This window comes from Berghia stephanieae, chromosome 4 (assembly GCF_034508935.2).
Source record: "Berghia stephanieae isolate SIO BIC M18660-M18661 chromosome 4, UCSD_Bste_1.3, whole genome shotgun sequence".
NCBI classification, from domain to species: Eukaryota; Metazoa; Mollusca; class Gastropoda; order Nudibranchia; family Aeolidiidae; genus Berghia; species Berghia stephanieae.
Window position 1 is genome coordinate 23118642 of NC_088363.1, and position 14820 is coordinate 23133461.

Consider the following 14820-nt stretch of genomic DNA (forward strand, 5'->3'; position numbering starts at 1 on the left):
GCTAAATGTTCTGCAAGTGTGTGTGTGTGTGTGTGTATTCCGACTACTCACAAGACCCATCTCACATATACCCTTAAAACAAATAAATCAAAGTCTCCACCAATCAGATTTTATCGTTTTATTAATATATATATATATATATATATATCAAAATATAAAAATATATTTTTTTTTTTGCTATTAAGGGCAATTAACAATAATAATGATAATAATAATAATAATAATAATAATAATAATAATAATAATAATAATAATAATAATAATAATAATAATAATAATAATAATAATAATAATAATAATAATAATATAATTGAATATAATATATAGTATATATGGAGTATATGAATTTTGTTCGCCGTACATTGCCACTGATTTCAATGCCACAAAAAGAATGGAAGACCAAGCAAGGGAAATGGATTTAAACAACAATGAAAGATATAAATATAATAAACATGCACAAACACACACAGACACAGACATACAAGAAGAAACAAAAACAAAACAACTAAATTTGTATTAGAGGAATGATGAAAATTGGAAAATAAGGCGTTATCCTTCCTTGGAATGTTAAAAAAAAAATGCGATTCACAACACAAATGTTAAAGTTAACCAAATCAACAGGAATGTCTGAAAATATGCATGTCTGGGCCACAAAATCCTTAGGGCATGTGTGCTGTGAAAAGATAACAACATATACTCTTATTGACCCTGCTGTTCACATGCCAAGATCTCCATCCAAAACTGATAATGAATGCAGCATTGATAAACAGTGTCATTTCCAACTCAAATTGCATGTGGGTCTTTGGTAACGGAAACGAGACATAATCTTATTATAGTTTCTTTCTTTCATATATTAACCACGTTATGAATCGAAAATGGATAAAGTGACAAATTACTTTACTTAAAGGAAAACCAGAACAAATACTGTGTTTGCTTTACAGTTACATCAGTATTGAAGAGATTGAAAAAAGAAAGAAATACTAAATTAAACAGAACAGAAGAAGATACAAGCAAAAAAAAATATTTAAAAAGAACTATGAAAAAAAGCAATACAATACAAAACAACATCAGCACCTGTCAAGTTTGTAAAATGAACAATAAAAACAATAAAAAGAGTTTCAGATAACAATAACAAATGTTACATTCATCCCTAGGGAAGGTTGAAGGATGAGAATATTATGCATTACTCTTGGATAATTGGATGCAAACTGGAGAATAAAAAGATTCTAATTAGGTTTGAAAAAGCTTCTGCTTATTACAGGCCTGTAACTCTTTTCCAAAATTGTCTGAAAATTTATTTTAACCATCGGTGTCCTCAGCAGAAATGATAATAGTATGACATGTCAAACATAACTAGAGGCTTCAATCTAATATGCTTTTAAAAGAATATTGTTAGTACTCACAAATCAAATAGCCTGTTTGAGCATAAGGGAGGGGACGGTTGTCTTACTTCTGCTTTTTTAGTAATCAGAACTTACAGTAAAAGTATTTTTAGATTGAAGCCAACAAAAAAAAAGGCATAATTAAGCAAAATAAGCTTTGCCTCAGTATTGAGACACTTACTCTTTGCTTAATTGAAGCATGAAAAGAATAAAATCCCCAGTCTTTACTCTTGGTGTGGGGTGGGTAGGGATTGGTATCCCCTTTGTTTTTTTATGTTTTTAAGGGTTTTACGGCGCTTGCAACACATTTAGGTCATATCAACGCCAGTAAAAAGGAAGAAAATGGGATAGTAAAAAGGTCTAGAATTACAATTAAAGCATCCAAGAAAAAGTAAGACAAAGGGGAACTGGGAACACATAGGGATCAGATGTAGATTCCAAGAGCATATCTTCAATGTACTTAGTTTGAGATCACCAATAAGTCTCATCCGGACACATGCACTGCCCCCACTAAGAGGAACACACTCAAATGCTTACATTATAAATTATAACAAATATAATAATACATAACAGAGAGATGATTTACAAGGAAAAAAATATCATCTCCCAAAACAATAACTATGCATTTGACTGTCTTCCTCCCAGCCAGGACCCCGACCAGGGCCAGGACAAAACCAAGCAATCTCATTCCAAGACAAAGACAGAATGCAAGTTGGAAAACAATATAGGGGGACAGAAGTATTAGAAGACACAATAAGTACCTCCCTGCCCACTATGGGAGGTAGGAACCCCACCCAGGTATCCCCTTTCAAAATATTCGGGAACAAACGTAGAATATGAAAAAAAAACCCTAGGATGACTACTCTGCACTACTTTTCAATGTACTTCAACAACAACGGAGACGAAGAACTAAAACAATGGTCATAAAAGATATTTTAAACTTTTACCAATCAATCAAGGTTTGTTGTACAAATGCTACTAAAAGTTGATAAATTGAATAAATAAATTTAATAAAGAACATCTGAATCTGACAAAAGATCCACGATTAAAAAACAATAAAAAGTGAATCTACCCCAAGGGACATGCGGAAAATCTCCCAAGATCTCTTCCACGATCTACACATGTTTCGAGCATGTTCCAAAATTGTTTCATTTTGCCGGCAATGTTCAAAGGAATAGTGATTTCTAGAAATTTATGTCAGAAGTCGTTACAAAGAGATATAGCAAATGTGTTAAATTGGTGTGTGAAGACATGAAGATAAGACACACCACGAATGTGTGTTGGGGCAACTGGTATGCGCACAACCAACATCAGAACCAACACGGTGAAGCGAGAGGTAACAGACGACAATCCCGAAATGAGGAATCCCTTTGATTGCCACGGTACACAGCGAATGAAGTAAAAAAAAAAAAAGAAGAGAGAAAGAGAGAAGGAGAGAGAGAGAGAGAGAGAGAGAGAGAGAGAGAGAGAGAGAGAGAGAGAGAGAGAGAGAGAGAGAAGGAGAGAGAGAGGGAGACATGGCTGCGGTACGCGAAGTAGCTATGGTACTGGCTAGATTATGCTTCAGTATTGTCATCCACAGTTTTACGTTTCCTGTAACTTTTAATTTTAATTTATGCTTTTTTTTTTTCATACAGGAGCAAATAATTTCTTTAAATTTATTTTTGTCTAATGTTATGTTCTCTGAAGTAGAGAATAATCGTTTGTCTGATTTCAGGCAATTGCCTGAGGATTTACAGGCCTGTTAACAAAATAGAATCATAGGAAAAGGAAAATGAAATATAACAAGGATTTAAGATATGTAGCGCTAGCATCATTATACTCTTCAATTATATATGCGTAATAAAAAAGTATAAAAGGGAACTTAATCAAGGAAAAAAAAACAACAGAAGATTATATTATAGGCAGCAATGTTTTACTTTGTCGTATAGACCAAAAATGTCAATAAGCTGCAGGCAAGGACTTCCTGTTGAAAAGAGCAAACCAAAATGCTAGAAGTTGCCAATTTATATCAACATCTCAATATATACTCCAATGCAGAGAACAAAACACAAAGAAATCTGACTGTTTATCTCTGTAAAGAACCCCAGCTGAAGTCTGAGCAAAATCAAATTCTATCACTCCATTAAAAAAAGCAGAAAACAACAAGAAAGAAGATAGAACAGACAATAGGAAAAAATCAAATAGGAATTTTTTCAAAGTCCACAAGAAAGATTTGTATTTGCATTAAGGAATAACTAAAAGCAAAAGGTTGAGATCAAAGAAAAGAAAACAATTAGTCCAATAGAATGTATTCTTCTTAATCCATTAAGTAAATTTCACAAATTAAAATACAAATTTCAAAATTTTATTTCACAACAAAAAAATGTAATTTTTTTTCGAGACAGCAAAACATTATGTAGATCGTACATTAAAATAACACAGTTCAAGAGTTATATGGCAGACTTTAGATAGATAAAACAATAACAACAATTGCCAAAAGGGCAAAGCACACAATTTATATTATAACAAAGATGTATGAGAGAACAACATTCCCAACCTGTACTAAAAACTCAGATCAAATATATTTTTAGGCACAAATCCAAATAATTGTAACAATGACAAATCATACATTTTTCTCAAGGTGCCAAAAATGAATATTAAAGAACAAATGTTATCGCAAAAAAAGTGTTCTCCTATTGTTTTGCTAGAGATGTAGCTAAACATATTTCCTTGTTCTGAAATTAGCTACATGCATTTCTAGGTATGTGGTTATTAAAACAAATAATTATTTCATGTCTAATAAAATAGAATGTCTTAGAATTCTAAAGTGTCGTGTGGACAATTAACTTTCAACAGGATGCATAGAGTAGCCATTTTTATGAAATGTTTCTCTATCTACCAAAAAAAAAAAAAAAAGGAAAAAGAAAATTATCATCAATTTAGTAGACATATAAGAACAACTTAATGTCAATATAAAAAGCAAATCCAAAAAAAAATGCTTAGAAAATTGTCAAATATATGAAAAAGATGAATAATGCAATATGGTGTTTGTATAATGGAAGAAGTGGATAATTAAAACAACCAATATATAAAATGTAATAAATCCTTAAAACTGTTGAGAGGCTTTTAAAAAATATATCAATTTGCCCCCTTCAATTTTTTTACGTAATATATAATATAGATTTTCATGAAGTAAAATTTTTAAAAGATAAAATTTGAACTTTTTCAAACCACAGTGAATTCAAGTAAAAGGCAGTTTTTAAAAACACTATATAAACCTATTTAGATAGATTCCTGCTATAAAAAAAGAGTATTGACTAATGAATAAATATGGCATACCAATCTAAAAACACTATGATATTTACTACAAGCTGATCTGCATTCTTCTTATTCTCATGTATCAAAATGATCCCCCTGTCCACGCATCAAAATCTCAAGCCTCAATGAAGAATGCATATGGAAGATTGCTACCGTTCAAAATTTTGACAAAGATGTCATTGCCAACTCAGATGGTGATACAAGGAAAAGTCCGTGGATCTCTGGCTGATAAACTCTCTGGGCATTCTGAAGATAAAGAAAGAAACAGCATGAAAGTATTATTTTAAAAACATAGTAATATAATAATAATAATAATAATAATAATAATAATAATAATAATAATAATAATAATAATAATAATAATAATAATAATAGTAATAATAATAATATAATAATAATATATAATTAATAATAATAATAATAATAATAATAATAATAATAATAATAATAATAATAATAATAACAACAATGATATTCCAATTGTTTTCACATGCTCAAGCATATACGCACACGTATGCATGCTAGTGCAAGTGTGCAGGTACAGCAAAGATATGCAGTTTGTTTTTTTTTGTTTTTAAGGGTTTTACGGCGTTAGCAACACATTAAGGTCATATCAGCGCCAGTAAAAAGGAAGAAAATGGGATGGTAAAAAGTTCTAGAATTACAACTAAAGCACCCAAGAAAAAGCAAGACATAGGGGAACTAGGAACAAATAGGGATCAGATGTTGATTCCAAGAGCATACCACCAATGTACTTAGTTTGAGATCACCTATAAGTCTCATCCGGACACAAGCACAAAATCCAACAAAGAGGAATACACTCAAATGCTTACATTATACATTGAAAACAACAAATATAATAATACATAAGAGAGAGATGATTTACAAGGAAAAAAATATCATCTCCCAAAACAATAACTATGCATTTGACTGTTTCCCTCCCAGCTAGGACTCCTAACAGGGCCAGGACAAAACCAAGTAATCTCATTCCAAGACAAAGACAGAAAGCATGTTGGAAAACAGATATAAGGGGATAGAAGACACAGTATGTACCCCCCTGCCCACTATGGGAGGTCAGGAACCCCACCCAGGAAGATATGCAGTGAGAATAGGCAGGCACAAGAAAAAAAATGTTATTAAACATTAATCATTAAAATTAAAATTGGACAATTGACTATAATATTATTAATAAAAAGTTTGAGAAAGAAATGATTACAGACATTTCTTGAAAACCACAGCACTACCTGAAAACTGGTCAAATGAAGAGAGCGAATTCCAAACAGTTGCACCAGATTTATTAGGTACTGGCAACAGTTTAAGATCCTGTGATCTCAGCACTGTTATTGACTCATGTAGAGTAATTAATTCTTTTATATATTATTATGCTAGGACAATTCTGTAAAAAACTGGTGAGTATGGAGCATTTCAGTAATCTAATTCTGGCTGCCATGTTCTGAACTCTCTGAAGTTTATTTATTTTCACAGGTGGAAGGCCTACAAGTGAAGAATGTTACAATAATCAAGTGGGGCTAAGAAATGAAAGATTCGAATCAGGACAGTAATTTTAAAAGTTTTCTGGATCTAAATTTGCTTCTTTTTTAGAAGAGGAGTAAAAATTGCTTTTTTTAAAAACAGTTTGGAAAAACACCAGACTGAAGGAAACAATTGATTAAATTTCGTAAATGGGTACAAAATGGTAGTCTAGACATTGAAATAAAAACTTAGTGGGAATAGGGTCAAGGGGACAAGATTTGGGTGAAGATGAGAAAATAATTTCCTTCACTTCTAAAACTAACATTGATACTGGTTTAAAAATCTCAAAACTTTGAATGTTATTGTTTTTAGCTGTTACTACAATCTGGGGGTATGTATTCACTAGTAGAAAGATCAAAAGAACTTTACTCTAACATTTTTTACTTTGTCAATAAAGTAGTCTGGAAAAGCTTGAAGCAAGAGTTCAGGTTGGATATCCACTGGAAGAGGTTGTGATTGAGGATGACCCTTCATTTCATTAACAAAGGAAAACAGTCTGTACTTTAGAAGTTTTACACTCAGTAATTTTGTTGATATTAGTAAATTTTCTTGACAAAGCAAAGTTGGGAGTGAGGTAATCAGATGTCACCCATCTAGTTACTCATCATGTCCACTGTAGCTTGACATCCGTATAAGGAAGAGTATTGATTTGATCAATCACACCGGGTATTCAGAATTGCTCATCATGACATTGTGTTATTTTATCCCTTTCAGTAAGTAAGCATCTCATGATTTCTATGCTCATTTACGACAACATGACATTATTATAGACCAAGAAGATTAATAAATATACTTTTATAAACACAATGTAGTAGTAGTAGTCCTTCGGCGTCCAAAGGCCCATGGAGCTGGAGTTTATCCCGCTTTCTATAGCGTGAAATGGGAAATAGCAATTGCTTACTACCCTTTGGATAAGATGCTGTCTATCGCAAAGTACTTTCCACCAGATCTACCAGGCATTAGCTAACCAATCACTGCTGGGTACACGGGGTGGGGAGTGGGGGCAAAAAAAAATCTCAACTGCACCCGGGATCTATCTTGATCCCCTTGAGTGTGAAGCGAGGGCTCTACCAACTGAGCTAATGGGACCCCTTGAATACAGAACAGAACACTAAAATTAAGTAGAAGGAATTCTAAAAATATATGGTCATATTAAGAGAAATATTTACTTATTTCACAACGATCTCCATAGAAACCAGTGCTTGAACATTCACATTTATATGTACGCCGATGCTTATCCGTGATTATTGGAGAACAAATGCCTTTGTTCTTACATGGCTTGTACAATTCACAAATGTTACCTTTTCCTGAAAAATGGAAGGTTTTTTGATGAATTTTTTTTTTTCAATTCGCAAAAGCAACTCAAGGTTTAAAGAAAATTAATGTTTTTCTACATCTTATTTATTCATTGGCTCACTAGATAAGAAGATAGAGCAATGAGATTGGTCTATGGTATAGTTTTCTTCATTTTAACAACTCTCCATCATGAAATACAGTGCACCTCAGTTACAACAAAGTCGAGGGAGTGGAGGTCAATGTTCGTTACAACAAAGGTTTCGTTTAATCCGAAGTGTTTCTTTTGACATTATTTACAATGGATATAACCTCATCCGACCCACAGAATATGGGTGATTTGTGCCTTCACTCCATCTCCAACCCCCCCCCCTCCTTCTTCACACTTCGCCTTGAAATGATACGTGTACATACCATCAACTTCTTGCTTCGGTACACACCCAACCTACCATGATCACACCACAGCTACACAAAGAGAGACGAAATCATCCCATTGCAATGTAACAGCGTTTGTCGCTGTCAATGGCACTGAGTCACACCTCGCTTGGAATACACTTGCACAATTGCCCCTACCCCAATGGGAAAGCAATACAATAGTTTTTTATGCCAGTCTTGTCTTCACTCAGCACATTCCTTGCGGTTTCAAATACTTTGTTGAAGCCAAGGGGTATGGTTATAAACTTTGTTGAATACGAGGTGACTTTATTAATGTCAAAAAAAGAGGGATAAAAAAACCTGGGGATTTAAAAATTTATTGCTGGATCAATGGTTTCACTTGATCCGAGGTCACTGTATCGGAGGTGCACTATACTATTCTTTAATTTACCAAGAAAATAATGTACTTTAAAACTATACTGCTTTAGTATGGTCCACTTTTTTTCTTTGGTTGTTTTCTTTTTTTTTTTTGTAGTATAAGAGACTTCATAAATTTACAGGCTTAAATAAGTAAATAACTTCTTGATGGCAACCACAATTACTCACCATGGAAATCTTGAAGGCATTCATACATACTCTCATATGGAAAAGGGTTAGTGCACCCTGAAGCTTCTTCCAGATTGCACGACCTTGTTTTGTAGTCGATGCGACAACCCTTGAACTTGTGACTACATATGTAATCCTCTATAGTCTCTGAAACTGTAAAACATAAAAATTAGAACCCAAAATATTTTTTAAAATCATAAACCCAAAGTGGCAAATTATTATTGTTATGGTGTTTTCTAAAAAGGAACGTGAGTATGAGTCATGTGATGATTACAATTCATTACAATAAAGGAGGAACTGTTTGAAGACAAACCAAATCTGCCACCTGGAGCATTCAGCCATCAAATTGTGAACATATATATCTAAATCAAAACCTAGGCTGTAAGAACAGTATAATCGAACGTTTTCTCTTTAATCCTTAGTGCTAAAAAAACAACACATGCAAAAGAAAATCTTTCTAACACTAACCTGGATACCTGGATACCTCTGTATAGAGCTTTTAGACTTGGTGTAGTCTCCTTCGCTCCTCCTCATCTATTAATGATTGGACCAATTTTTATAATTGAACTTGTTTCCTAGGGTGTTGCTTATCTCCAACTCTGCTTTGAATTTATTCAAATTTTTTGCTGATACTGTGGTTTCTTGTAGTTTATTCCAGTTATTTACAATTCTAGATGAAAAAAAGTTCCTTCTTTCATTTGTTTTAAAACGTTCTTTTTTCAGTTTCTTGCTGTTTCCTCGTGTCTGAATGTTCTTGTTTGGTTTAAGGAATCCTGCCTCTACCCTGTCTATTCCCTTTACTATTTTATATGTTTGGATCATATCTCCCCTTCTTCTCCTGTAATCTAAGGTCGGGAGATTTAATTCTTTCAATCTCTCACAGTATGTTTTGTCTTTCAGGTGTGTGATAAGTTTTGTTGCTCTCCTTTGCACTCTTTCCAAACAGTCTTTGTCTCCCTCAAACTTCGGATACCATATGCAGTTAGCATATTCCAGCTTTGATCTAACCATAGTCTTGTAGATGGTAGTCATGTGTTTTGTTTTCAGATTCTTGAAATTTCTTTTCACTATTCCGAGTGTTTTACTAGCTTTAGATTGAACATCTTTAATTTGCTTCTTGAAGTTTAGCTTCCTATCAATAAATACTCCTAGGTCTTTTTCCCCATTGGATTTCTGCAGGGGTTTTTCTTTCATTATATAGTTTGCTTCTCTGTTGTTTTTTCCTAGGTGAAGAACTGCACATTTATCTACATTGAACTCCATCTGCCATATTTCGGACCATTCTTCAAGCTTTTTCAAATCTTGTTGTAAGGTGTTTCTTTCTTCTTCTGTATTAGCTACTCCATAGAGCTTAGTATCATCGGCAAAGATTTTACATTTAGATGATAGATTGTCTGGCAAGTCATTGATATAAATCAGGAAGAGAACTGGTCCCAGTACACTTCCTTGTGGAACTCCACTTGTTACCAGTCTCTCTGTTGATGCTGTTCCATTCACTATCACTTTTTGTCTTCTATCTTTGAGGAAATCTCGGACCCATTTGACTGTCTGATCATTAATTTGATACTGTTCCAATTTCCTGATTAGGCGCCAGTGTGGAACTTTGTCAAATGCCTTTCTGAAGTCGAGGTATATGACATCTAAATTGTTGCCTAATTCCAGGTCTCTCGTCCAGTCATCCATTGTTTCAAGTAGGTTTGTTACTGTAGACCTTCCCCATGAAACCATGTTGATCTTTGCTGAATAGTTTGTTCTTGGTCATATGATCAACCATTTCTTCTCTAATCAGCTGTTCCATGAGCTTGCAGACGACAGATGTCAGGCTCACTGGTCTGTAGTTTTCTGGATTTTTTCTGTCTCCCTTCTTGAATATGGCTGTGACGTTAGCTTCTTTCCATTCCCTTGGTAGTCTTCCTTCTTTCATCGACTGGTTAAATATCTTGGTTAGGGGTTCTACTAGCTGCTCTGCTAAGTTTTTTAGGATGTAAGGATGAAGTTTGTCAGGTCCAGGTGATTTACTCTCCTTTAGGTTTTGTAGTCTCTTCATTACTATCTCTTCAGTAATCGGCCATTGTGTAGTATCTATATTACTTCTTTTAGCAATATCTGGCAAGTTTTTCTGGTTCTCCACTGTAAAGACACTTGCAAAGAAGAGATTTAGCACCTCTGCCTTGTCTTCATCTTCAGATGCCCAAGTGCCATCTTCTTTTTTTATGTCACAGGTTCCCTGTCTTGTCTTCATTTTACTGTTTACATAACTCCAGAATACTTTAGGATTTTCTTTCGTTTCCTCTGCTATCTTGTTCTCATACTTTTGATGCGCTTGTCGGACTATTTTAGTAGTTGCGTTTCTCACTCTTTTGTATTTGTCCCAATCCTCTTCCTTTTTGCTTCTAGAGTATCTTCTATTTACTGCCTTCTTCTTCCGTAATGCCTCTTCACTTCCTGCGTCATCCAAGGTTGATTTCTTCTCCCAACCCGGTTCCCTCTGCTTTTCGGGATGTTTTTCTCGAAGCATTGGTTAAGTACTCTGGTAAATCTACTCCAGTTATTTCCTACGGTGTCCTCGATTAGTATTTCCTCCCATTTGATATGCCCCAGTTCCTCTTTCATACTCTCTAGATCAGCCTTCCTATATCTGAGTGTCAGTTTTTCATCTACAGTCTCTGATGTCGCCCTCAGTTTTAGGAATATGGTCGCATGGTCGCTTTTTCCCAGTGGGTGGCTCAGTCTTAGGTCGATTATGTCATTTTCTTCCTCCATCAATATCAAGTCCAATACGTTGGGCTTTTGGTTTTTTCTCTGTCTCGTGGGTTCTTTTATTATCTGTTGTAGGTAGCCATCTTCAATGGTTTCTATGAAACTTTCCTCCAGGCTTCCCTCTTTTGGTTCGTCCATCCCTTTCCACTCCAGTTCCGGCATGTTGAAGTCTCCCATAATAATTATCTCTGAATGCTTTTTTTGTGATGCTCTCCTTATCATCTCCAACATTCTCTCATTATTTTCTCCTGTGCTATTTGGGCTCCGATAAATCACTCCTACTAGTATCTGACTTTGTCCAGTTACTCCAATCGAGCACCAAGCGCTCTCCCTAAAGTCGTGATCTGTGAGTTCCTCTATGGGGTTAACCTTGAGGTTCTCTCTCACCATAAGTATACTCCTCTGCCGGAAGTTTCAAAATCTCTGCTAGCTATTATAGTGTATCCCTCAATACCTAACTCTGCTATGGTTGGGTGTGTTGTTGCATTCTTTGGCTTAGCTTCTGTTATTGCTATTACATCTGGATCTTCTTCTTCTGCCATAGCCTTTAGCTCCTCTCTCTTATTCATTACACTGTCTGCGTTCGTGTACATGAACTTCAGGGTATTTTTCATATTCACGTGCTGCCCCTCCTTATCATTCACTGGTACTTCTCTTTTTTGAATTTTCTTGTTGTCTTCGAGTCCTTGCTCAGAAACATTTTGGGCAATTGGACTGACACGTTTCCAATATAGTCATTCCTCATCCCAGTCCCAGTCATTTCCTCCAACATCGCTGTCTCTCTTTCTTATTTGTTCACTAAACTTTTCCCTGAAAATGACCCTTTTCTTATATATGACTACATCTTCCCCTGCTTCTCGTCTTCTCTTCAGCTCCTCTCTTAACTCCTTGGCCTGCTCTCTTTGCATAATTGTTTGGTCAGCTCCAATATACACCTTTTGTAAGCATTCCCGTTTGTGGTCTTTCAACTGTTTGCTGTTCCTAAGAGCAGTGTTACGCTGATCCATTGACATCAGACTTATTTTCATGGGTCTTGGTCTATCTTCTCTTCTGCCCAATCTGATCACTTGCTCTATAGGGTTGAGGCTGTCTTTGTTTCCATGAACCTGCAACTCTTTGAGTACCATTTGGGCTTTTCTTATATCTTCCTTGTTGTCGCCATCTTTAGCTTCTGGTATGCCATACATAATTACATTCTTCACTCTCTTAGCCCTTTCATTTCTCTCCTCTTCTAGTTCCAGGTTCTTTTTCACCATTGCCTGCTTCTTCTCCTCAGTTTCATTGATTTTCCTCATTTCATTTATATCTTGTCTTACTCTATCTGACTTTTCTTCTGTACTTCTCTTGAGTCTCTCCTTAATCTCACTCGCCTCAGACATAGGGTAGGCCTCTATCTCATCCTTTGCTGTTGATTTCACTATTTCTATCATCTCCTCTGTGAATTCACCTTTTTGAATGATATTCACACTTTTATCTACGTCTTCTACTTTTTTCCTGAGTTTATCTACTTCCTTTTCAAGCTGCATGAAATTGCCCAAGAACTTTGAGGCCACTTTGTTGCAGGACTTAGAGCAGTAGTAATGCAGTAGCGGACATTCTTTTTCTGAGTCTTTCTTCAACAGTTGATAGGTGTCATCATCTATCTTTTCACACAAAGTATGAAACCACTGGTCACAGAGCTCGCACTGTAAGCATTTCTCAATCTCTTTGCATACATATTCACATTTTCCGCAAGTCTCAGTCTCAGCTTTTGCTTTTGCCTTATTTGTACTCATCGGTGCAGGGCTTTCTTTCCTACTACTGCCACTACTAGTCCTGGCACTGCCAGATCTACCTTTCCTACTACTGCTGTTTAAGCTCATCTTCTTACTTGTTAAATGAATAGATCTATCTAAGTCTTAGCTGTACTGTATCACTGTATCTTGTTGTTCACTCCAATCTGATAAGTATCTAACTAATCTCAACTAGATATCTCAAGTACACACACAAGCCGGAATCCTCTCGAAGGCAGAAATTACATAAATCCAATTCGAAAATGAACAAGTTTTGATGTCCGATATTTCATTCAAGTTTTGTGTTTCTGGTGAGGGGAGCGAGTAGATTCAATATCAATATTGAATAATAATATTGAGTACTATTGTCACTGCCTAAATATTTCTAGAATTTAGATCAAGAAGATTGAATCATAAAATGAAACCATGCTATTCCATTTGTTGTGTTCATCGTCACCCTAATACTTATAATATTACACATATATACTATTACTGCTGTGAAATTGCTGACAAAACTAAACACATACTTTTATCTTGAATTATTATCTGAAGTAACGGCAACGGTTATGATAACAACAACAACAACAATAATAATAATAATAATAATAATAATAATAATAATAATAATAATAATAATAATAATAATAATAATAATAATAATAATAATAATAATAATTTTTAAAAAGTAGATAATTCAAATTTGATTTGGTCAGTGGAGAGCCATCATTCTTTTCTTTTTAAAAAAAAAAAAATTCAGACTCAGATTCAGATTCTGATTGCTCTCAGATTTATATTCGGAAATAGAGTCGAGTCAGAGTATGATAGAGGAAGAGAAGAATAGTTTTTCTAGATCTTAAAATATATGAAGGTTGTCTCATTTGTCATTACTTAGAGAGAGAGAGAGAGAGAGAGAGAGAGAGAGAGAGAGAGAGAGAGAGAGAGAGAGAGAGAGAGAGAGAGAGAGGAGAGGAGAGGGGAGAGAGAGAGAGAGAGGATGGAGAGAGAGGAGGAGAGAGAGAAGTAGGGGGGAGAGAGATTTTGATCCAACTTTCATGTCATTTGTGCAAGCTATAGCTTTAAACTAATTACCACTAACCTCCTCCTTTAATTGAGACAAGTACAAATATTAAAACACAAGCAAATAGTGAGAATCTCATCCTGGAAAAAAAAAATACCAAAAAAACTTCAGATTTCTGGACTTAGGAGACTGTGCGACTACGACAAGGGGGAACCGGAGAAATTAAATATGCCAGATAATTTGAATTTAAAAATGCCATTCATGTGAAAACATATCCAAATTTAAATATTATAAGAAATTAATATCCTTCCGAGACCATCAACTGTCAACAGCCGCAACGGAGGCTGCGATAAAAATAACAAGATATGAAGTGAGTAGAAAAGTGCCAGAAGACAATAGAGAATAAAAAAAATTTTCGCGGCGGTGGTGGGGTTTGAACCTGCGACCTTATTGGTACGACAACTCCGCCTGGCAGGTGAGAGCGTGGCTCTACCGTGTGAGCTATCCACGAACACAAAAATATTCGTTTCAAACCCAAAGTCATTTCTAGATCCCTCTCTCACCCACTTCTTGAGATCGCCGATTCGTTCGCACATCGCGAAGTAATTTTGACCAGCAGTTAAGCTTAATAGCCAATATTCTCATCACAAACATATAACATAGAAACGATTGAGACATTGAGTATGCTCCGGTGTATGGGGTGAATTTTTAATTCAGAAAAGTGAGTGGAGCAGGCACTTATGTTGGTAACAACAAGATATGAAGTGAGTAGAAAAGTGCG

The 14820-nt window shown here is 35.0% G+C and overlaps 1 protein-coding gene across 1 annotated transcript; it reads right to left on the reverse strand.

The window, feature by feature from the left end:
* Positions 1-2322: 2322 nt before the first annotated feature.
* LOC144970258 (uncharacterized) lies at positions 2323-14367 on the reverse strand. The gene is made up of 4 exons (XM_078909709.1): positions 14118-14367; positions 8490-8642; positions 7385-7522; positions 2323-4928 (listed from the first exon to the last, which is right to left on the reverse strand). Exons 1-4 carry the CDS (start codon positions 14176-14178, stop codon positions 4870-4872), a joined length of 411 nt encoding a protein of 136 aa, XP_078765835.1. The 5' UTR covers positions 14179-14367; the 3' UTR covers positions 2323-4869.
* Between the last annotated feature and the right edge of the window lie 453 nt (positions 14368-14820).